This window comes from Thamnophis sirtalis, unplaced genomic scaffold (assembly GCF_051295495.1).
Source record: "Thamnophis sirtalis isolate CommonGarterSnake01/CBP01778 unplaced genomic scaffold, rThaSir2_p1.2 scaffold_13, whole genome shotgun sequence".
Taxonomy (NCBI): domain Eukaryota; kingdom Metazoa; phylum Chordata; class Lepidosauria; order Squamata; family Natricidae; genus Thamnophis; species Thamnophis sirtalis.
In genome coordinates, this window is record NW_028261393.1 from 2,101,946 (window position 1) to 2,125,825 (window position 23,880).

A 23,880-nucleotide genomic window follows, 5' to 3' on the forward strand; every position below is an offset into this window, starting at 1 on the left:
CCCCAGAAGGCCTGACGAGAAACAATGGATGGAAACTCACCAAGGAGAGGAGCAACTTGGAATTAAGGAAAAAAACTTCCTGACAGTGAGAACAATCATCCAGTGGAACAGCTCGCCACCAGAAGTTGTGGGTGCTTCATCACTGGAGGTTTTCAAGAAAGACAGCCACCTGTCTAAAATTGTATCAATTCTCCTGCTTGAGAAGGAGGAGGTTGGTCTAGAACAGTGTTTTTCAACCACTGTGCCGCGGCACACTAGTGTGCCGTGACATAGTGTAAGGTGTGCCGTGGGAAAAACACTTTATATATAGTCAATATAGGCACAGAGTTAACTTTTTTAAACATTTTCTAATGGTGGTGTGCCTCGTGATTTTTTTCATGAAAAAAGTGTGCCTTTGCACAAAAAAGGTTGAAAAACACTGGTCTAGAAGACCCCACAAGGTCCCTTCCGGCTCAGTTCGGAATTTGCAATTTAGTCTTGTGGAGTTTAAAATTCCCCACTTCCTAGAGGTGCTTTGAGCAGGAGTCTCCAACCTTGGCAATTTTAAGCCTTGGCGGGCTTCAACTCCCAGAATTCCCCAGCCGGCTATATTAGTTGGCGGGGGGAATTCTGGGAGTTGAAGTCCACTAGTCTTAAAGTTGCCCCTGAGTTAGAGGGAATTAAATCAGCTCGTGTTTAGTTTCTGACTCCAAATTAGGAGTGTTTAAGCCTAGCAACGTTAAGATGGAAGGACTTCAACTCCCAGAATTCCCCAGCCAGCCCCAGCTGGGGCTGGCTGGGGAATTCTGGGAGTTGAAGTCCACAAGTCTTAATCTTGCCAAGGTAGGAATCCCCGGATTTAGAGGAAACTAAATCGCCCAACTTTTAGTTCCTGACTCCAGAGTGTCCACCCTGGCAACATTAAGGTGGATGGCCTTCAATTCCCAGTCATCCTGGCTGGGGAATTCTGGGAGTTGAAGTTCACAAGTCTTCACCTTGCCAAGGTTGGAGGCCACTGCTTTAAAGGGTTTTCCGTCAAAGGATCCCATCTGTCGCTGTTTTTCTTCTATCCTGAACAACCCCTGAAGAGATCCATGGGGAACCTCACCTTGTCTTCTGTGGTCACCAAGGAAAGCAGGGCAAGGGGCTCGGTTGTGCTGTGGGGGTTTTGCTTTTTAAAAGTGGGGGGGGGAGGATAGAGAAGGTGTGTTTGTGTGCATGTGCGAACGAGGGATCTGCTCCCTCCCTCTCTCCCAATGGAAGGCTTTCGTTTAGCAACGGAGGATTGCACCCGGGGGGAAGTGGTGGGAGCAGGTCCCATGTCCTTCTCACCAGCTCTGCCATCGCCTCTTCCCCCAGCATAGGTGAGAGAGAGGCAGGAGGAGAAGTAGGTCATCCTCCTCCTCCTCCTGGAGTAAGCTCCGTGCAAGAGCCACCCCTCCGTTCGGGTCAGGTAAAAATAGATAACTCCTGAGCGAAAGTGAAGGGAGGGATTTGGAGTGCCGGATAAGAGAGCAGACTTTCTCCCCCGCGCGCCCGTTGCACCGCTCGCCATATGCTTCCCGGACAAGCGCCAAAGCTGATTTAATTTTCTGTTGTCGTTGTGATGTGTGTGTGTGTTGAGAGGGGATTGTAAGCCGGAGGGATGGAGAGAAGTCATCTGCTTATAGACTCCACAGGTGCCTTGAACTGCGAGGTGGGCGCCAAAGCATTTGATGATCCTCAGAAATACAATACAATACAATACCAGAGTTGGAAGGGACCTTGGAGGTCTTCTAGTCCAACCCCCTGCCCAGGCAGGAAACCTTATACCGTTCCAGACAAATGGCTCTCCAACATCTTCTTAAAGACTTCCAGTGTTGGGGCATCCAGAACTTCTGGAGGCAACTTCTGTTCCACTCATTAATTGTTCTAACTGTCAGGAAATTTCTCCCCAGTTCTAAGTTGCTTCTCTCCTTGATTAGTTTCCACCCATTGCTTCTTGTTCTACCCTCAGGTGCCTTGGAGAATAGTTTGACTCCCTCTTCTTTGGGGCAACTCCTGAGAGATTGGAACATTGCTATCATGTCTCCCTTACTCCTTCTTTCCATTAAACTAGACACGCCCAGTTCCTGCAACCGTTCTCCATATGTTTTAGTCTCCAGTCCCCTAATCCTCTTTGTTGCTCTTCTCTGCACTCTTTCCAGAGTCTCTGAAAGAGAATCAAATCCAGAGAAATAGAGGTCCTTGGCTTACGACCACAATTCAGCCCCACATTTTGGTGGCTGAGGGAGTTTTGGTGACCTTTCCGGTCGTTAAGTGAATCACCGCAGTCGTTAAGTTAGGAACACGGTTGTTTGGAGATATCGGGCTCCCCCATGGACTTGGCTCGGCTGAAGGTCGCCAAAGGAGATCACCTGACCACCCCCGGGATACTGCGACCGTCATAAATACGAGTCGGTTGCCAAGCGTGTGAATTTCGATCAGAGGTTGATCACGCGACTACAGGGATGCTGTGTGAAAAAAACGGTCGTAAGTCCCTTTTTTTTAATGCCGTTGCAACGTCGAACGGTTCCTCGGCCAACGGTCGTGAGTCAAGGACTCGCCTGTGTTCAAGAATGCCGCTCGACAGTTTCTGGATCCCGTGAGATGCATTCTTCCTTCTCTAACCTGAGTCACGTCCATTTAGGCCAGGGGTCTGCGACCTTGGCAGCTTTAAGCCTGGTCCTCCAGGCTTAAAGTTGCCAAGGTCACACAGCCCTGATTTAGGCAATCAAAAGAATAGATAAAGTGGAAGCAATTTTCTCCACCAACTATATCCAAATATCTGGAAAGGCTTGAGCTAAGGAGTCAGCGCAAAGCTCAGTGTAAAAGGAATATTTTAAGCACAGCCCTGGAGACTGGTGGCTTAGCACGCTCGTCCTAGCTCAGGTGGCTCAACGAAATCCTAACGGCGGCCTCCTCCTCCTTCTTCTCCTCCTCCTCTTCCTTCTCCTCCTCCTCCTCCTCTTCCTTCTTCTTCTTCTCCTCCTCCTCCTCTTCCTTCTTCTTCTTCTTCTCCTCCTCCTCCTCCTCTTCCTTCTTCTTCTTCTCCTCCTCCTCCTCCTCTTTCTTCTTCTTCTTCTTCTTCTTCTTCTTCTCCTCCTCCTCCTCCTCCTCCTCCTCCTCCTCTTCCTTCTTCTTCTTCTTCTCCTCCTCCTCCTCCTCCTCTTCCTTCTTCTTCTTCTCCTCCTCCTCCTCTTCCTTCTTCTCCTCCTCCTCCTCCTCTTCCTTCTTCTTCTCCTCCTCCTCCTCCTCTTCCTTCTTCTTCTTCTTCTTCTTCTCCTCCTCCTCCTCCTCCTCCTCCTCCTCCTCCTCCTCCTCCTCCTTCCCCTTCCCCTCCTCCTCCTCAACCACTCCCTTCTAGCACTGATGACAGTCCCCATGAAATGAAATGTATGCTAGAAAACCACCAAGCTCAGAGGGCACCAAGAACCTCAGAGTCGTCTTCTTCTTCTTCTTCTTCTTCTTCTTCTTCTTCTTCTTCTTCTTCTTCTTCTTCTTCTCCTCCTCCTCCTCCTCCTCCTCCTCCTCCTCCTCCTCCTCCTCCTCCTCCTCCTCCTCCTCCTTTTTTTCTCTCTCCTTAAACTCTCATTTTGAGCAGACAGAGCCAATTCGATTATGCCCCTGATTATTAAATTACAGCAAGGCCACTTTGCTCCAAACCTGCCATTTCAGGATTGTTGGGGTTTGTTTTTTTCCCCTCTGGTGCTGGAAATAGCTGCAGACCTTCTGGATTGCAAGGCTAGGATGAATGAAACAGCCCCATTCACACAAGCCTCAGAAATTTTGGGCTCCGTTGCGGCCGTAACCCGAGGACTTCCCGTGCAGAATCGCTGGCATCGGAAAAAGGAATCTCACTTTTGCAAGCAAGAGTCCAGATTTCCAGTTTCCGTTGCCGAAGACGGAGAATGGCCTCCGCGTTTTTAAAATTTGGGCATGGCAGCCTGCAAAAAAAATGGGGAAGGGTCTCCTCTCCATCCCAACCAGGGGTGCTACAATCATCCTGCGCTCCCCGATTTGCCCCCTTGGAAATATTCTTTGCTTGGGCAAAAAAACTTCTGCAGAAGTCTTGGGTGGGATGTTTTGAAGCAACAGATTCTATTCCTATTCCTATTCCTATTCCTATTCCTATTCCTATTCTGCAGAGGGCAGGAGAAGTAGCAATGGATGGAAATTAATTGAGGAGCGAAGCAACCTAGAACTGAGGAGAAATGTTCCAACAGTGAGAACAATTAATCAGTGGAACTACTTGCCTCCAGAAGTTGTGGCTGCTCCAACATTGGAGGTTTTTAAGAAGAGATTGGACTGGCATTTGCCTGAAAACAGCATAGGGTCTCCTGCTTGAGCAGGGGGTTGGACTAGAAGACCTCCAGGGCCCCTTCCAACTCAGTTATCCTATGATTCTGACTGTTGTACCCATTGTATTTATATGGTGCTGGATTGTGTGTGTAGCTTTTAGTTGTTAATTAGGGTGTTGATGGCTATTAAGTTGCTGATTGTTGTTGCAGCTTCAGGGCTGAGTTGGAGAATTAAGGTAGTTGTGGAATGGGCTCGTCCCTGGAGAATGTGATTTAGCTTTTTGCAGAATAATTTATTTGTAGTTTGATGCTGGGGTTATGGTTATGGGGGAAAGATATTGGATTAAGAGAAGACCTCACCTCTCCTTGTGTGTATCTCGATCCCTTCTTCTCCCCCCGTCTTTTAATTGTAAAAAATATTGTTGTTGCTGTTGCTATTTATTCTTTTCATGTTTTCTGGCTTTGAGTGTTTCCAAGCAGCCCAGAATCGCCTCTAGGCTAATAAATGCTTAGAAAGGAAGAAAAAGACTAGATCCCAGCTGCAGCTTCCGGCCCTCTTATCACCCTTTGCCCTTCTCCTCTGAAAGTTACACAAAATGACACAATTCCTTGACGGGCCTCAAGGCTAAACACCACAATGCAGGGAGTCCTCGAGTTACGACCACCATTTGAGCTTGAAATATCCCTTGCTATCCAAGAGGGTGGTGAGGGGAGTTTTGCTCCATTTTACGACCTCGCTTGCCACAGTGAATCTGTGTTGTTAAGTGAATCTGGCTTCCCCGTTGACTCTGCATGTCATCCCGGGACAAGGCAACCGTCGCAAGTGCAGGCAGTCCTCGATTTACAACAGTTCATTTAGTGACCAAAGTTTCAACGGCACTGAAAAAAGCGACGTAGGGCCATTGGTCACAATTACGACCTACAGTCACATGGTCCAAATTCACACACCTGGCAACTGACTCGCATTTGTGACCGTTGCAGTGTCCCTGGGGTCACGGGTTCTACTTTGGCGACCTTTGGACAGGCAAAGAATCTGGGAAGCCAGGTTCCCTTAACAAACGGATTACTAACTTAATAGCTGCAGGGATTCACTTAGCGACCGTGCCAAGAAACTTCGTAAAATGGGGCAAGACTCACTTAACAAAAAAATGTCTCCCTTAATGACAGACATTTGGGGCCGGATTGTGGTCATAGGTCGAGGATTACCTGTATGAACCAGTTGCCAAGCATCCAAATTTGGGAATCATGGGAATGTTACAAGGATGGCACGTATGAAAAGAGGTCATAACTCACTTTTTTCAGTGCCCTTGTAACGTTGGTCACTAAGTGAACTGTCGTAAGTCGAGGGTTAGCTGTCATTGTTTCGCAGGTTCATCGTAGCCGGAGAAAGTGATGGCTTTCACTCAATCGGGAATTCTTTTTTTTTCTCCAGAAAGTTTTTATTTTTTGTTTTCTTACATACCATTTTAAGTATACATTCACATCATTCTTCTTCTTCTTCTTTACATTTATCATTCTTGTACATTTGTTATTTCATTTAATAGGTTGTAATATACAGTTTGGGTTGCTTTATTTATCATCCCTTCCGCCTGTTGTAACACCACCTTATTTTCCCTTTCTTTTCTCCCTCTCTCCCTCTTTTCTCTACTTCCTTCCTTCCTCCTCTCCTTTCCCTTCCTTCTTCCCTTGACTTTCTCCCGCTCCTCCTCTTCCTCTTCCCCTTCCTACTCCGTCTCCTTCTCTTCCTTCTCTACCTTCCATCCTTCTCTCCTTTCCTCTTTCTTCTTTCCCCCATCTTCCTCTCATTCTCTCCTCCTCTCTCCCTTTCTTTTTCTATTGTTGTAGGTGTCTCTTTCAAATCTCACTTTATGTTTCCTTGGGATGGTGTTTCCGCAAACCCAGATATAATTTGGTATCATTTCTTACTCCCTTCCCTTTGCTAATCTATCCTAACTATGTTTTTCCATCAGGAATTCTTGCGATGCCTCACCAGGTTTTGTCTCTCTTTCCTTTCCCGCAGAAGACGGCGAGTACTTCCTGAAGGTCTTGATTCCCAGCTATGCCGCCGGATCCATCATCGGCAAAGGGGGCCAAACCATCGTCCAGTTGCAGAAGGAAACCGGAGCCACCATTAAGCTCTCCAAATCCAAGGATTTCTATCCAGGTGAGAGGACCGGTCCGCCTTTCTCTAGCCACACACAGAGGAGAGGGGTAAAAATAGGTATTATTTTGCTCCCAGGATACGCTTTAATTTTTTCCCCTAAATATTGTGCGGCGCTTGGTACGTTTCTGGATTGAATATTGACTCCACAATGGAGTACAAGCTAGTCCTCGGCTTACGACCACAATTGAGCAATCCCCCAGCCAGCACGCTAGCAAACTTGAAAATGTGTGGACTTCAACTCCCAGAATTCCCCAGCTGGCTAGGGAATTGTGGGAATTGAAGTCCACTTATCTTAAAGTGGCCAAAGTTGAGGAACAACTGACTGCAAGACTTGCTGCATTGCTGCTTGAGCCCCGCATGGGCTGTGAATCCTCATCTTGCAGAGGATGGGAGTTGGAGTCCCAAAGCCCCCCCAGAGGACTTCAAATCCCAGAATTCCCTAGCCAGCATGCTGGTAAACTTTAAGGCGCATGGACATCCAACTGCTAATTGTCTTAGTTGACTGGGGAATTCTGGGAGTTGAAGTCCCCGGGTCTTAAAGGGTGAGAAACACTGACTAGGTCAGTGTTTCTCAACCTTGGCAACTTTAAGTCCTGTGGACTTCAATTCCCAGAATCCCCCAGCCAGCACAGCTGGCTGGGGAATTCTGGGAATTGAAGTCCACAGGACTTAAAGTCGCCAAGGTTGAGAAACACTGGACTAGGTGCTGTATTTCCGCTTGAGGCTGTGACGCCTCGTCTTGCAGAGGCACGATGGGAGTTGTAGTTCCAAATCCCCCAGAGGTTTCTCAACAGGGAAAAGCAAGTCAGGGTCTCTCCACTCCCCCCACTCATGACCTGGTGGGGAGAGAGAGAGAGAGAGCGCGCACCTGGGTCATCCGTCAACACTCAGCCCCCAGGTCTGGAGGTGGCTGATGAGGAAGAGGAGGAAGAGCTGGGCCCAGTGCGTGACCGAAGGCAGAGAGGAGAGGAGAACAATGTTTGGGGTCAGACAAGAAGGGGCGGGGAGCATGGAAGAGCAAGTCCAGGCTGCAGGGAGGCCCGGCGGAGCCTGCCCGTCCCTTCCCCTGTCCTCTTTTTTTGGGTCCCTTTAATCCCAGCTGGGATTGAAGGACACACAACCTTCAGCCGGGGCAGCTCCGCTAAGCCGCTTTGCCTTCTCAACCCCTGATGGCTGGTTTAGAGAGGCTGGGAAATCCTCCTGATGCAAAAAATAAAATTAAATAAAAAATTTAAAAAAAGGATGCTTGGGCGGACGAGAGAGAGAGAGGGAGAGAGAGAGAGAGAGAGAGAGAGAGAGAGAGAGAGAGAAATCGGCCTGGATGGTGTTGCCATGGCGATGGGGAGCAGGTGCCCTATTTGCCGGCAGCTTCCGGGAGGGAGCCCCCCCCTTCCCCTCCCCTCCCCTTTTCCTCCTAAGGGGAAGGGAACCCGTCTCTATTCGACAGGATTTTGGCAGCTGTGGAAACGGAGCGGGAAGAAGAGGCAGAGCCAGGTGCCCTTGAGGGCGCCTGGTGCTTCGGGGGGCATTTGAAAAAAAAAAAAAAAAGCTCCCCGCCTTTGCAAAAATCTCGGCCTGGCGTTGTGCGGGTGGGGGGAATTAATCCCAGGGGGGGGCTGCTCCTGTCCTGCGCCCCGGGCAATCCGGCTGACCAATCCAGCGGTTTGCAGCAGCTCCTTCTGCCGGCTGGCCCTTCTCTGAAGACGGAAGGGCAGCTTCTGGTGCCAGCCGGAGGGTTGGCGAGGGTGGCAGGCCTGGGCAGGGGAATGGCAGAAAGCTAGATGCAAAGGAAGAGATCCAAATTCAGGAGGACGGGGAGGGAGAGCGCTAGGCTGGTTTTTCCCGCCTCAGAAACCTCTCGGGGGGGGCTTTGGGACTACAATTCCCATCATCCCCCTGCAAGAGGAGGCTTCCCAGCCTCAGCACCGCTCAAGCAGACGTTCAGGCAGCCCTCGACTTTCTTTAGTGTCCGTTCAAAGTTACCACGGCACCGGAAAAAATGACTTAGGGCCATTTTTCACACTTACGACTGTTGTGGCAAACCCAAGGTCACTTGATCTGAATTCAGGCCCTTGGGAACCGACTCATATTTATGACGGTCGCTGCGTTCCGGGATCACGTGGTCCACTTCTGCAACTTTCTGACCAGCAGAGTCAACGGGGAAGGCGGATTCCCTTAACAGCCGTCGACAAACGCAGTGATTCGCTTAACAACCGTGAGAAGAAAATGCGTACAATGGGGCAAAACCCGCTTAACCAACTTTTCACTTCGCAACGTAAATTTGGGGCTCCGTTAACCCGAGGACTTCCCGTGCAGAATCGCTGGCATCGGAAAAAGGAATCTCACTTTTGCGAGCAGAGTCCAGATTTCCAGTTTCCGTTGCCGAAGACGGAGAATGGCCTCCGCGTTTTTAAAATCTGGGCGTGGCAGCCTGCAAAAACAAATGGGGAGGGGTCTCCTCTCCATCCCAACCAGGGGTGCTACAATCATCCTGCGCTCCCCGATTTGCCCCCCTTGGAAGTATTCTTTGCTTGGGCAAAAAAACCTCTGCAGAAGTTTTGCGTGGGATGTTTTGAAGCAACAGAGTTTTTGGGGTAGCGGAAAGGAAACAGGAAGGGCTGGTTGGGCGGGGCAGGACTGGCCGGCAGAGGGGGGGGAAACGGATTGAATGGCAGGAAACGGGCCTGATGATAAGGTGACGGGCAGGACACAGGCTGGGAGGCTGCACTTAAGGGATGGGGAGGCCTGGAGCCGATTGGGAACGATTTGAAGCCGATGAAGGACGGTTGCGGGTGTTGGGTACGGTCAGTCTAGAGAAAAGAACGGCTGGGGGAGGACATGACAGCAGCCTTCCAGTATTTGAGGGGCTGCCCCAAAGAAGAGGGGGGGGGCAACGTGTTTTCCAAAGCACCAGAAGGCAGGACTAGAAACAATGGATGGAAACTTAACCCAGGAGAGAAGCAACCTTGAATTAAGAAGAAACGTCCTGACATTAAGGACAATGAACCAGTGGAACAGCTTGCCACTAGAAGTTGTAGGTGCTCCAACACTGGAGGTTTTAAAGAAGAGACTGGACAGCCCCGTGTCTGAAATGGGAGAGGGTCTCCTGCTTGAGAGGGGGCTGGACTAGAAAACCTCCAAGGTCTCTTCCAGATTCTATTCTATTATTTCTATTTCTATTTCTATTTCTATTTCTATTTCTATTTCTATTTCTATTTCTATTTCTATTTCTATTTTATTCTATTCTATTCTATTTCTATTCTATTTTATTCTATTCTCTATGCTATGCTATTTTCTACTTTCTATTTTCTATCATTTTCTATTATTTTCCATTATTTTCTATTCTATTTCTATTCTATTTCTATTCTATTTCTATTCTATTTCTATTCTATTTCTATCCTATTTCTATTCTATTTCTATTTCTATTATATTCTATTTCTATTATATTATATTTCTATTCTATTCTATTTCTATTCTATTCTATTTCTATTCTATTCTCTATGCTATTCTATTTTCCTTTCTACTTTCTATTATTTTCTATCATTTTCTATTATTTTCCATTATTTTCTATTCTATTTCTATTCTATTTCTATTCTATTTCTATTTGTATTTTATTCTATTTCTATTATATTCTATTTCTATTCTATTTCTATTCTATTCTATTTCTATTCTATTCTCTATGCTATTCTATTTTCCTTTCTACTTTCTATTATTTTCTATCATTTTCTATTATTTTCCATTATTTTCTATTCTATTTCTATTCTATTTCTATTTCTATTTCTATTTCTATTTTATTCTATTTCTATTATATTACATTTCTATTCTATTTCTATTCTATTCTCTATGCTATTCTATTTTCTACTTTCTACTTTCTATTATTTTCTATCATTTTCTATCATTTTTCATTATTTTCCATTATTTTCTATTCTAATTCTATTCTCTAGTCCAGTCTAAGGAGAGAAGCAGCCTTGAATGAAGGAGAAACTCCATTCTACCAGGGAGGGAGGACAATGAACGGTGGGACCCCCGTCTCAAGGGTGGGAGGGGTCTCTGCCTTAATTCCAGAGGTGCCGAGAAGCACATTCTGCACATGCTCAGGGACACACCCACCCGGGCAGCTTCCCATCAACCAAGAGGGCCTCCCCCCCCTTCCAATGTAAGATGCTGTGGGTGGATTCCAATATGGGGTGGGGGGCTTTGTCTCCTCCCCAAATGCCTCTTTTTCACACCTCCCCCGCAGCCGGCTTCGGATGAGACCCCCCCCTCCCCGTCTCTCCATGGCCACGTGGGCAAAGTGGTCCCCTCTTTTCATCATCCTCTGGTTGCCTTGGCGATAGCCTCCTCCCCTCCCCCACCAAGCTGCCTCCTTTTTGACAATGAGGGGGTGCCGGTTGCCGTGGCAATGGGCCCTGGAGGCCAGCCGCCATGGATTGGGAGGTGGCGGAGGGCGGGGAGAGCCGCCCTGGGTTGCCATGGCAATCGCAAGCCGGGGAAGAGAAGCTGAGGATGCGGGACCCATCTTGGGGTTGGGGGAGGTTGAGTGGGGCAAGCAATTTGTTGGAGGGTTCAGTCTTCTAGACATCCTTATCTCCTCCTCCTCCTCTTCTGCCTCCTTTCCTTCCTCTCTCTCCTCCTCCTGCTTTTCTTTTCTCTTTTTTTCTTCCTCTTCTTCCTCCCTCCCTCCTCCTTTTCCTTCCTTTCTTCCTTCTCCTTCTACCTTCTCCTACCTTCTCCTTCTCCCACCTTCCTTCCTTCTCCTTCCTTCTTCCCTCTCTTCTTTTCTCTGTTCCCTCTCTCCTTCTCCTTCTCCTTCCTTCCTTCTCCCCCCTCCTTCCCCCATCCTTCCGTGCTGCAGCCTCCTTCTGTTGCCCCCCAAAGCCGCATTTCCCCTTCAGAGCCATCCTTCCCTTCTCTCTGCTCTTTCCCTGCTTCACTTCCCCGAAGCTGACTCTCAAAGCCCCTGCTTTGCATGCCCAAAGTCCTGGCAAGGTTGGCATCATCGCCTCTAAATAACAACCGGGCCACACGGGGAGAACCAGAACGGCAGTGGGCAGGGCCATGGTGCCAACTGGGCAGGGCCATGTCATCCTAAGGGCAAAGACTTTGGACTGAAAGACGCCGGGAGTGTTTGGCTTGGCGTTTTGAACTCGGGTGTCAACACAGCCAAAGAAAAGGGAATCCTGATAAAAATAAATGTTAGGCTATTTCGTCTTTCCTACACAAAACGGAAGGCAGACAAGCTGGACCATCAAATTTGGGGGGGGGTGTCCCTAAAAACAGGATGGGGGTCCAGAACCCTCGGACTCCTTATTTGCAAGAAGTGGGATCGGGGAAAAATCTTTCTTGTTGCAAGATCCCTGAATCCAGAATCCTGCGGGACGGATCCAGTGAGCAGCTCCTCTTCCAGAATGCCTTCCGTTCTTTGCTCCAAATTTTATTCACAGCTAATCCTCGACTTACAACTCTAATCCCCCCCCATTTCCTTTGATAAGCAGGACAGCTGCCATGAGCTTTGCCCCATTTCACCACCTTTCTCGTCACGGTTGTTATGTGAATCTCTGTGGTCGTAAAGTTTGTCACACCGTTTCAATCTGGTTTTTGCTTGTCAGAAGCGGATCACATAACCCCGGGACACTGCCACCGTCATAAATACGAGTCACTTGCCGAGAGGCTGAGTTCTAACTACATGACCAGGGGGATGCCGCAACAGTCGTAAGTGCGAGAGATGGCCACAAATCAGTTTTTTTCAGCACCGCCGTTCCTTCCAACGGTCACTCAATGAACCGTTGTAAATCAAGGACGGCCTGTATTAGATTTCTATGCTGCCCATAGGAATTTGTGGTCGCTTGTCACTCCATGCCGAGTCCCCTTCCAGAGCTGTCGAGTCCCAATTTAAAATGTGATTCCCCCCCCCCCTCCACGCAGGGACGACTGAGCGGGTATGCCTGGTGCAAGGCACGGCTGAAGCCCTCAATGCCGTCCACAACTTCATTGCGGAGAAAGTCCGAGAAATCCCCCAGTCGGTGGTGAAACCCGAGTCCGTCAATATCCTGCAGCCACAGACCACCATGAACCCCGATCGAGCCAAGCAGGTGAGTATTTCGTACTGGTGGGAAAATTTATAGTTTTGGGAAAGAAAAAAGAGGAGATTAGAGCGAAGGGCATTTCGCTTAATTTGTCCCAAATCTGAGGCTCTTCAAATAGATTAAGACCAGAGGGGTTTTTTTAAAAAATTTTGGCGACTTTAAGATGAGTGGACTTCAACTCCCAGAATTCTGGCTGGCTGGCTGGGGGATTCTGGGAGTTGACATTAATGTATCTTAAAATTCAATAGCATCCTGGCTGGGGAATTCTGGGAGTTGAAGTCCACCCATCTTAAAGTTGCCAAGTTTAAAAAACCCTGGATGAGCCCACAATTCCCATCATCCCCAGAGCAGCGAAATTCAAGGAGTGTAATCCAACGCATTTAGATGCTATCAGATTCTGCCACAGCATTATTATTTGAGAAAGATTTTATATATACATAGGCTCCTGTTACCTTACCAATCCATTGGTTGCAAAATATTGGAAGTCTAAAAGTTAAGCAGATGCTTCTGAAAATCTCCACCCGAAACGTTACGAAGGCTTTTCATCACCTCTCATTTTCATTCAGTTTTTCCCGAGCGCCGAACATTCAGACTGTGTGCTATTTTTTACCATTTTGCTGGTACAGCCGAGAGTCACCTGGGAGACGTCGTGCTTATTTTGGTCTTTAATTGATGATTAAACATTGCAGAGGGCTGTCAAACTAGACTTCTCTTTCTATTATTTGCTACGTTTGAAAAGGGATCTAAATTCAGGCCCGGCACATGGTCTGACAGTCAGGCCCTTTTCAAATACCAATTCCAATGGATTCTTTCTGAGAGATATTTAAAACAGTTCTCCATTTCTCCTGCATGGAAAACCTGGAGGCCTGTTACATTTCAGCAATGCATATTTTGATTTTATTGATTAAATTTATAAGCCACCCACCTCGCTATCTGAGAGCGATTCTGAGCAAGTTACAGTGCAATAAAATAAGAATATAAAAACACATTTATCAGCGTAGAAACACTTAAAATTACAGGAAATCAAGAGAGGGAAAGAATAGAAACACATCAGAATATCTCCGCTCTCAAAATAAAACCTTAAAAAGTTGCCTCAACTGCCACATGGGCGGCCAATAAGTTTGATAAACAAATAAAAATAAAATAAATCAACAAAAAGGGCAAAAACACAGCTTGCCTTCTGATTAAACAAATAAACAACCCCAAACCAATTCATGCTTTTATAGAAAAGGAGCTGCTTAGAGAAAGATCTGCATTTTTTCTATTACCAGAAGAAAATGTTTTGAAAAAGTATGAGGTGGCCTCTTTGTCTCTTTTCTCTCTCTCTCTCTCTCTCTCTTTCTCTCTGTCTTTCTCTTTCTCTCTTTCTGTCCCTTCCTTTTCCTTTCTCTCTCTTTCTTTCTCTCTTTCTCTCTGTCTCACTTCCTTTTTCTTTCTCTCTTTCTCTTTCTCTCTTTCTTTCTCTTTCTCTCTGTCTCTCTTCCTTTTGCTTTCTCTCTTTCTCTTTCTCTCTTTCTTTTTCTCTTTCTTTCTTTCTCTCTCTCTGTCTCGCCATTCAATCTTCATGTACACAGAAGGGATTGGATCACAGGTCTGCATTGTCCCTGGATTGTGCCGTTGCCATGACAGCCAGTTGTGGGTTGTGGCGACACGCCAGGCACAAAGATGATGCCACATTTATACAGGAGGCAGGAATGTGGTACAGAAGTCACTTTATCTGCCCGTCTGGATAGATGTGGGAAGAGAGAAAGTGTTTCTTAAAGGCATCCTTGACTCCTAAAAATACCCTTCCTTTCTCAGGCTCTGCAACCTTTTCCCCACATTCTTATGAAAATGCCCTTTTAAAACATATTTTTAAATCCTGCCTTTATTATTTTTGGAAATAACTCAAGGCTACAAATGTAATGAAATACCCCTTCATTCTCATGTTTTTCTCACAACAACAACAACAACAGCCTTGTGAGGTGGCCTGGGCTGAGAACCCCATTGGGATTGACCCAAAGTTACCCAGCTGGCTTTCAAGTCAACGGGGAAGTCATATTCACTTAACAACCATGTTACTTAACAGCTGCCGTGATTCCCTTAACACACTGTGGCAAGCAAAATCCATAAAATGGAGCAAAACTCACTTAATGGATTTTTCACTTAGCAAGATAAATTTGGGATTCAATTGTGGCCATGAGTCAAGGCCTACTTGTATGCACTCCAATCTCCAGAGCCAACAGCATTATCAAAGAAACACACATAAGCACCCACAAACACACAATCTTGTTCAAGGCCCCATTTCATTATATCTGAATCCTAGCAGCCTAACTTACTCCCAATATACGTCGAGGGCCTTCCGATGTAAACCCGTGTACGTTCAGCTGTTCGGGCAGAGGAACCGCCCAAATTCCTCGCGTGCCTGCTTGTCTTCCAAATTCACCATCCTGGGCAACAACCAAACAGCCAAGGCGAGCTTCTAGTCCTCGTGCATAATTCACATTCCCCCCCTCCTTGTCGGGAAAGGGCACATGAGGTTCCGGCTATAAGTAGAACAAGTTTTGCTTTCCTCTCGTGTGCATTTAGGCGTGTGTGTGTGTGTGTGTGTGTACGCTCAGACAGAGATTTCACTTTCTATCACATCTAAGATGGAACGCCTGGAGCCCAAACATGTCAAAACTCCCCTTGTTGAAAGGTTCACAAGGCGGCCCAACCCGGAATTGTCCTAAATCTTGATGGTTTCAATGGAAGGAGAATGATGCTGTCCGTGGTGCTGAAGGCAGCTTTGCTATTAGGGCTGTTTGGCAAATAGAGAAGAATACAGGATGATATTTTTTTTTTTTAATTTAAAAAAAGGGGAACGGGGAGGAAGAAAATTAATGGGTCTCCGTTGTCTGTGGTTTATTTTATATGACTTTTTAACTTGCCCCTGACAAGACAAGTCAAAGCCTTAGTAAGGCCACATTTGGAATACTGTGTCCAGTTTTGGTTCACCTCACTATAAAAAAAAGATGCGGAGACTCTAGAACAGTGTTTCTCAACCTTGGCAACTTGAAGATGTCTGGACTTCAACTTCCAGAATTCCCCAGCCAGCGAATGCTGGCTGGGGAATTCTGGGAGTTGAAGTCCAGACATCTTCAAGTTGCCAAGGTTGAGAAACACTGCTCTAGAAAGAGTGCACAGAAGAGCAACCAGGATGACGAGGGGACTGGAGGCTAAAACATATGACAGATGGTTGAAGGAATTGGGCATGGCTGGTTTAGTGAAGAGAAGGACCAGGGGAGGCAGGAGAGCAGCCTTCCAATATTTGAGGGGCTGCCCCAGAGAGGAAGGGGGTCAAGCTATTCTCCAAAGCACCTGAATGCCGGACAAGGAATAATGGATGGAAACTGGCCAAGGAGAGATTCAACGTAGAAAGGAGGAGGAATTTCCTGATGGTGAGAACAATCAACCCATGGAACAGAAGTTGCTTCCGGAAGTTGTGGGAGCTTCATCCCTGGAAGCTTTCAAGTAGAGACTGGACGCCATCTGTTAGAAATGGTGTAGTCTCTCCTCTTTGGCCAGGGGGTTGGACTAGATGGCCTACAAGGTCCCTTCCAACTCTGTTAATATCAGGGGTGGGTTGCTGCTGGTTTCACTACTGGTCTGCAACCTGTGCGCTGTTCAGTGTAAATTGTTCTTCGTGCATGCACAGAACAATTTGCAGTGAACTCTGCACACGCAGTCACTAAAATCCAAAATGGCAGCAGCCCAGCAGCAGCGAGGGAATCGGTTCAGGGGCATGGCAGGCCTGGGCCGCTGCTGGTCCTGCACCCCAGGCCCGCTACTGGTTCGGCTGAACTGGGAACAACCAAACTCTGGTTAATATCTTTTAAAAAAAACCTGGTTGAATTGGATTGCAGAGGAGTTTAGAAGCAGTGCAGGTAATTGTTCAATGTCACAATGGCAACTGAAAAAGGGACTTATGATCATTTTCACACTTATGACCGTTGCTGCGTCCATGAGGTCACGTGATCAAAATTTGGATTCTTAGCGAGGGACTCCTAGTTATGAACGGTTGCAGCGTCCCAAGAGGGCTTGATATGATCCCCTTTTGCAACCTCCTGACAAGCAAAGTCAGCGGGAAGCCAGATTCATTTAACAGCCATACTACTGCAGTGATTCACTTAACAGCAGTGGCAAGCAAGGTTGTAAAACGGGGCAAATCTCACTTAATGTCTCACTTAGCGATATAAATTTTGGGCTCAACTGTGGTCGTAAGTCGAGGATTACCTGTAGAACCCTAAATCTGTGTCAATTAAACATAATTGCTATGCGGGGGGGGGGGGTTTGGCATGAAATTGTCCTGATGAGTAACTAGGTCAGAAACAACATAATCCCATTGTTTTTATTAGGGATGATATCAGAAAAATGTGATAAGAAAAGTCTGTGTTTAATATCACATGTCTTAATAGCAGCGAGGATTATCTTCGTGCAATATTGGAAAAACGAAGAAACACTGCAAGATGGAGAGATAATTAGGAAGGTATTAGATTGTGCAGAAATGGATAGGCTGACATTGAAAATTAAAGAGAAAGAAGATATAGAATATCATCAAATCTGGAAATTATTTTACCAGTGTTTGGAAAAAAAAGGGGAGGGGAGTAAGAATGGACCCTGTATTGCTAAAGCAAATTAAATATGCAGACAACATGATGTTCATTAAACACTACGAAATGTATCTTATTTTTTGGAGTATAAGGCGCAGCTTTTTCCCCCCTAAAAGAGCGTGGAAATATTGGTGCGTCTTGTACACTGAACACATCCATTTTTGGCCTCCCAAAGCTCCCCCCACCCCCCGCATCCCATTTTTGTAAAAAATGGTTGAAAAATTGGCCATTTTTTGCAAAAATTGGGGTGTTTTGGCCTTCCCCAACCCTCCAGAAGCACTGGGGCATTTTTCCCTTCCCCCAGCCCTGCTAAAGCCTGCAGAGTGTTCCTGGGGGCCGGGGAGGAGAAAAACCTTTTTTTCTTACTTACCTCTTTGCAATCTTGGTGCGTCTTATACACCGGTGTTTCTTATAGTCTGAAAAATATGGTAATTAATAGAAAATTAATAACATTTTTTTTTAAAAAATGACATCATCCCAGTTTAGCTGAGTTTAGCACGATACGCCATCATGTGGGATGTAGAAGTGGGCTAGAAGAAGCTACAATCCGAAATCAATGCTCTCCCTCTCCTTTCCCTCCCCCAAATTCAGGCTAAGGTGATTGTCCCAAACAGCACGGCTGGGCTGATCATCGGCAAAGGCGGCGCCACCGTCAAAGCCATCATGGAGCAGTCCGGCGCTTGGGTGCAGCTGAGCCAGAAACCCGAAGGCATCAACCTCCAGGAACGCGTGGTGACCATCAGCGGTGAACCCGAACAGATCCACAAGGCCGTCGACATCATCGTCCAGAAGATCCAGGAGGATCCGCAGAGCAGCAGCTGCCTCAACATCAGCTACGCCAACATTACTGGCCCGGTGGCCAATTCAAACCCAACCGGATCGCCCTACGCCAACTCTACAGACGTTCTACCAGCGGCTGCTGCGGCTGCCACCGCTTCAGGCTTGTTGGGCCACACCAGCCTGGCCGGGGTTGGCGCCTTCCCGGCTGCCCTGCCAGGTTTTTCCGGCAGCGACCTCTTGGCCATCAGCACAGCGCTCAACACCTTAGCGAGTTACGGATACAACACCAATTCTTTGGGGCTCGGCCTCAATTCAGCCGCCGCTTCCGGGGTCCTGGCCGCGGTGGCCGCCGGAGCCAACCCAGCAGCCGCGGCCGCTGCTAACCTCTTAGCTTCGTACGCCAACGAAGCTTCTACGAGTACCACGGCCCCAGCCGGTGCAGTTGGCGCCTTCACCTTGGGCTCTTTAGCGGCGGCCACCGGGGCGGCCAACGGCTACTTAGGGACCGCCTCCCCATTGGTGGCCAGCTCCTTCCTAGCCACTGAGAAGCTAGTGGAAAGCGCTAAAGATATGGTGGAGATCGCGGTGCCGGAAAACCTAGTCGGTGCCATTTTGGGCAAAGGCGGGAAGACGTTGGTCGAGTATCAGGAGCTGACGGGGGCCCGCATCCAGATTTCCAAAAAGGGGGAATTTATTCCAGGTACCAGGAACCGTAAAGTCACCATCACCGGCACGCCAGCCGCCACCCAAGCCGCGCAATATCTCATCAGCCAGCGAGTAACGTACGAGCAAGGAGTCCGGGCCACCAACCCACAGAAAGTGGGATAGGAGGAGGCCAAAGAGAAGGCTTGGGGAGGGGAGGAATCGGTTCAATCAGCCCTTTAATCGTGAAAAGTGGTAACCGCCATGACCCCGGCCCCTGCCCAGTGCCCATCCTCTCTGCCATACACAAACACACATACAGACATACAGACACACAGACACACAGATACACAGAGCCCCCTCGGTTTGGGATTCAGCCCATCATATTCTGCCGGACGTTTATTTCACCAACGGTGTGGCCTGAATGTGTATATATTTCTCTCTCTCTCTCGGTCTCTCTACCTATCTATATATATATATACTTGGCGACGTTTTCTTTTCTTTTTTTTTCAGTTGATGGATTTGAATAGAAAAAAAAAAAGATTTTTTTAAAAAAGAAAACCGTCCTCTTTCTTTCCCTCTCGGTTTCTGGGTCTCCGAACAATTCCGATGGAGCAAGGACCAACCTCTCTGGCTTTCTTTCCCCCACCCCCCTCTCTCTCTCCAGGAGAGGGTAGAGGCAGCTTCAGGATCTCCCAGGGGGAGGGGGCTCTCCGTGCCCTTCTCCATGCCCACCTGGAGCTTTGATCCCAGGTAGATGACCAGTTGGGGTCTTGGGAAGGAAACGGGGAAGGAGTTAGGCCCGGAACCGGATGCGCGACGTGATTCCTGCCGTGATGTATTCCGCTTCTCTCGCGGAGCGAAACGGGTTTGCGCTTCTGAGTTGCGTTGTTCGCCCTGGAGGAAGCTGAGCTGGAGGAAGGGGAGGCTGTGGAGTAACAACCTTGTTCCGTGGGCTTTGAAACAAACAGCGACATTTATTCAAAGCACATTTTTACAGGTAGTCCTCGACTTACGACCACAATGAATGAACGAATGAACTGATCCCCACACTTCCTTTGCTAAGTGAGACAGTGGCTCAGTGAGTTCCGCCCCCTTTTACGACCTTTTCACCACAGCCGTTAAGCGAATCTCTCCCGTTGTTCAGTGAATCGTGGCTTCCTCCCCTCCCCCTCCCCTCCCTTGACTTCGCTTGCCGGAAACCGGCTGGGAAGGTCGCAAAAGGGAACGACGCTGCAACCGTCATAAGTGCACGCCAGTTGCCAAGCTCCCAAAGTCAGATCGGGTGGGGTGGGGTGGGGGAACACTGCAACAGCCATAATTGTGAGAACTGTTGGTAAAAGATCCCTTTGCTCAGTGCCGTCGTAACTTTGAGCAGTCACTAAGCGGATGGTTGTAATTCGAAGACTACCTGAATTCTTTATTTTTTCAAAGGGAAAAGCGGTGTCCTTTCTCTCCATTTCCCCAACCCCTGGCGATGGACGCTTGGCAGAGAAGGTCTGTTGTCTGTCCTCTACGGAAGGAGGAGGAGCTTGAACCCGGGGTAGAGGACTGGATCCAGGTGTTGACGCAGTGGGGAGCGCATGACGATAGGTGTCTTCTTGTCTTGCTGGGGATGTGGCCCAGAGTTCCTGTGGTGACTCTTCCTAGGTTCTTGGGATGAGCGTCTGCCCCATTGCAAAGAAGGCTGAACCTCCTGAGATACAACCTGGAGTCCTGGGTGCAGAAGGTCAGAAGGTCCTTGTGGAGTCAGGGTGTGGAGACCACCTCCTTCCTGTGGCCCACCTACAATTTTTGGTGTCTTCCTTACCCAGACGTGGTGCTGCGTCCCCTCTACTCTCCCATCCAGTTGTATTTGGGCCACAGGAAGATCTTCCTACAGGAAGGTGCTGAACCTGGACAGGCCCAGCTTTTAGCTACAACTCTTAGCAACAGTGGTGGGGAATTTGGAAGGAACAACGTGGCCACGAAAGCTTCTGTTTCTCCTGGGGGGACCAGTCAGGTGCAGCCCGGTGAAGAAACGGAAGTTGTCAGTATTATGGGCTGTGGAGCTTCTCCTCCAGCCCAGACAACGGCATTTTCCTTTTTTTTCTCTCTCTCTCTGTTGATTCACCCTCTGCTACGATGTTCCTCAACCTGAAGAGGTGTGGACTTCCAGAATTCCTCAGCCAGCAAATCTGTTGTATCTCAGAAGGTTTCAATCTCGCATCAGGATTTTGGGAGTTGAAGTCCACACCAATTTCGAGCTGCCAAGGTTGAGGAGTTGCTCTTGGTAGAAACCAGCAGTATTACTAACCCACCATGGGACTCTGCTCCCTTCCTTCATGAATCTTCCCAGTGGCTGTGTTTGTTCTGGTCTTCGTGTAGTTGGTTTGTTTTTAAGATCATAGTTTGATCAGGGCTTCCTGTCCTCAGTATAAACTTCGACGACGTGGCGAAGGCCACGTCAAGAACAGGTCCCACCACCCAAGGGGTGACTGTCCTCTTGGTAGGACTCCGCCTCTTGATCTTCTACTTTGATTAGTTACTAAAGGGGGTGACTCCCCCTCTCCCCCTCTCACCCTCAAAAGGGTGCAATGGAGGGAACGAAGGAATGAATGAATAAACGTTTTAAAAAAATACACAGGGTATTTCGCCCTGCAATGTTTACATATCAGGCTCGCGATGTTCCCTCCGTCCGTAGGGTGCTTGCCAGCTTGTCAGCTTTTGAAGCTTGCCAGCATTTTAACCAAGAGTTTCTTGATCTGGGTCCCCCCCCCCCCCCCCGGAGGATGATCGGAGTCCAGAGTCGGCCGGGAAAGTTAGCTCGAGTGAGGGCCTCGTGGGGTGGGCTTGCCTGATGGCTTGGGACAGTTCGAAGCCGACCTCTTCACGGAAAGTCCCACCGAGGCGCAGAAGCTAGGATGATGAGTGTCCCTGGTGGACGTCTACCTGGGTTGAGCTAGGCTTGTTGGAAATGAAATGGGGTTGGAGACCTAACGTTTCCTGAAGTTTGGGGGAGACGTCCCACGTGAGCCCTAGGGAGCCCCAATGTCCTCTAGGACAGTGTTTCCCAACCTTGGCAACTTGAAGATGTCCGGACTTCAACTCCCAGAATTCCCCAGCCAGCGAATGCTGGCTGGGGAATTCTGGGAGTTGAAGTCCGGACATCTTCAAGTTGCCAAGGTTGGGAAACACTGCTCTAGGAGAGAAGTTGCATTTGGTGTCCTTCTCAAGACTCCAAGAAGCTGGGAAAAGTAACTAAGGAGAGAAAAGTAACTAAGGAGAGAAGTCTTTTCTCTTGGGGGGGCGTTGGCCAGGTCCTTGTCTGTCCCTCCGGCACAGATTTTCCTATGCTGCATTAAAACTCCCCCCTCCCCTCTCCCTTGACTCTTCAGCACTGAGTTATGGACTTCTGCAATATTTCAGTGACTCTCAAAAGGGAGGGGGAAACCACGGTTCTTTTCAGAGGGTCTCCGACCATCAGCGAGGGGGGGGAGATTCAGCTCTGCCAGGAAAGAACTTAGCACACGGCCCATCTTTCCTTGACGCTCTTAAAACGAAGAGTTTGGTCAACTGACCGGGCTGTCTTCGGCCAATGGCTCTGGTTTTGGGGCAGTAGAGGTTGGGACATATAACGGGTGGGTGGGTTGGGTGGGTGGGTTTAATCTCTTAGGTAGTAGCATGTGTCTGTTTACCTTCTTAGGCCGAAGGGAGGGTCTTCAAGACTCTGAAAACCACTAGAGAACAAACAAAAAACGAAAAAATGTGAAACTTATATACTATTCATGTGTTGGTTTTTTTTTTTTTAAAGGAAGCAATATCTATTTAGCATCTTGCACTGATTTTATGGAGTAAGAATGACTGCAAAAAGCATTTTATTGACCGAAGTTTGCAGCTAGGGAGGTTTTTCGCAGGCAGTGGGGGGGTGGGGGGGGAAGCCTCTGCCTTTCCACTGGCTGAGATTCTTCTTCTTCTTTTTTACAATGAACAAAAAAAAAATACTCTTGCAGTTCTGCAGGTGCATCGCATATCATGCTTTCCTTGGGGTGGGCTTGGGGGGGTGGGGGTGGGGGGTGGGCCGAGGGAAAAGGGCGATACGGAACAGATTCTTGTGCCAAACTCTGCGTCTTTTTAAATATGGGCAGTATTGAAGGGAGAAGGAGCCTCTTGCCAATTTCTGCCATCCCGCCACCCCCACCCCCCAAAAAAACCCTGTGCATATTTCGACAGTACAGATCATCCTCAACTTACGACTCCCATTTGGACCCTAGTTTCCATCGCTGGGGGTCGTAAAGCAAGTGAGGCCCGATTTTACGAACTTTTTTGGCAAAGCGAATCATTGCAGTCGTTAAGCAAATTGGATGGTCATTAAATGAATCCATTTCCCCACCCCACCCCCATTGACTTGTCCAGAAGTCAACTGGCAAGTTCTCAGCTGGCAATCTCGTCCCTGAGACAGTTGCAACTGTCGAAAATACACTCCGGTTTTCAACCGCCCTGACTACGGAGAATTCTGCAGTGGTCGTAAGGGCGAGGCCTGGGCTCTCAGTCCCTTTTTTTTTCAGTGCCATTGTAATTTCTGGCAGTCTGGTATGGTCGTAAGTTGAGGACGACCTCTATCTGGTCTCTGCTTCTTCTTATTTCATCCCACTTTCTCCCTCCGGAGGTTGTGTGCCCCGACTGGCCGGCTTTCGGTATCACAATTGTGTGCCAAGGATGTGAAGATTTGGCAAGAAATAAGGAGAAGTGCATTCTGCCTCGAATTGGGCTCGGGTTTTAATGAAAGAAGCCGGCTGTTTCACTTTGCATGTTCTGCAGATTTGGAAATCCTGCAAATTGCAAAAAAGAAAAAAAAAAAAGAAATTGCAATTTGTTGCAATTCAGGAGGTAGAAAATCTCAGTTCCCTTAGCAGAATTCCGACTGCTTCCCCAGCCTTTTGGAATGAGGTCTCCAAGAAAAAAATACATCGGGTCTAGAAATAAAACTAGACTATTGGGAGGTGAAGTCCACGAGTCTTAAAGTGGCCAAGATTGGGGACCCCCCTGGTTTAATTTGCCCCCAAAACTTGCTGCCATCCCAGGGGAGAGATGTCCATTTAATTCAGAGGTGGGCAGTTCATTTCCAAGCCCTTTTTCCATGCCTCTCCTTCTTTTCCCTTTCCTCCTTCAAATCCACACAATTACAGGCAGTCCTCAATTTACGACCACAATTTCGGTTGCTAAGCGAATCCACCTCACCTCTACCCCCCCCCCTTTGACTTCACTCGTCAGAAGATCACTAATGGTGATCACATGAT

At 48.0% G+C, this 23,880-nt stretch overlaps 1 protein-coding gene across 1 annotated transcript in view; it reads left to right on the top strand.

Moving 5' to 3' along the window:
- Window positions 1–21,315, top strand: part of NOVA2 (NOVA alternative splicing regulator 2) — a 37,891-nt gene extending 16,576 nt beyond the window's left edge. Inside the window, 3 exon segments of the mRNA XM_087727393.1 lie at window positions 6,319–6,462; window positions 12,388–12,554; window positions 17,771–21,315. Of these exon segments, the coding sequence (XP_087583519.1) occupies window positions 6,319–6,462; window positions 12,388–12,554; window positions 17,771–18,787 (1,328 nt within the window). The 3' untranslated portion in view covers window positions 18,788–21,315.
- Window positions 21,316–23,880: the final 2,565 nt, after the last annotated feature.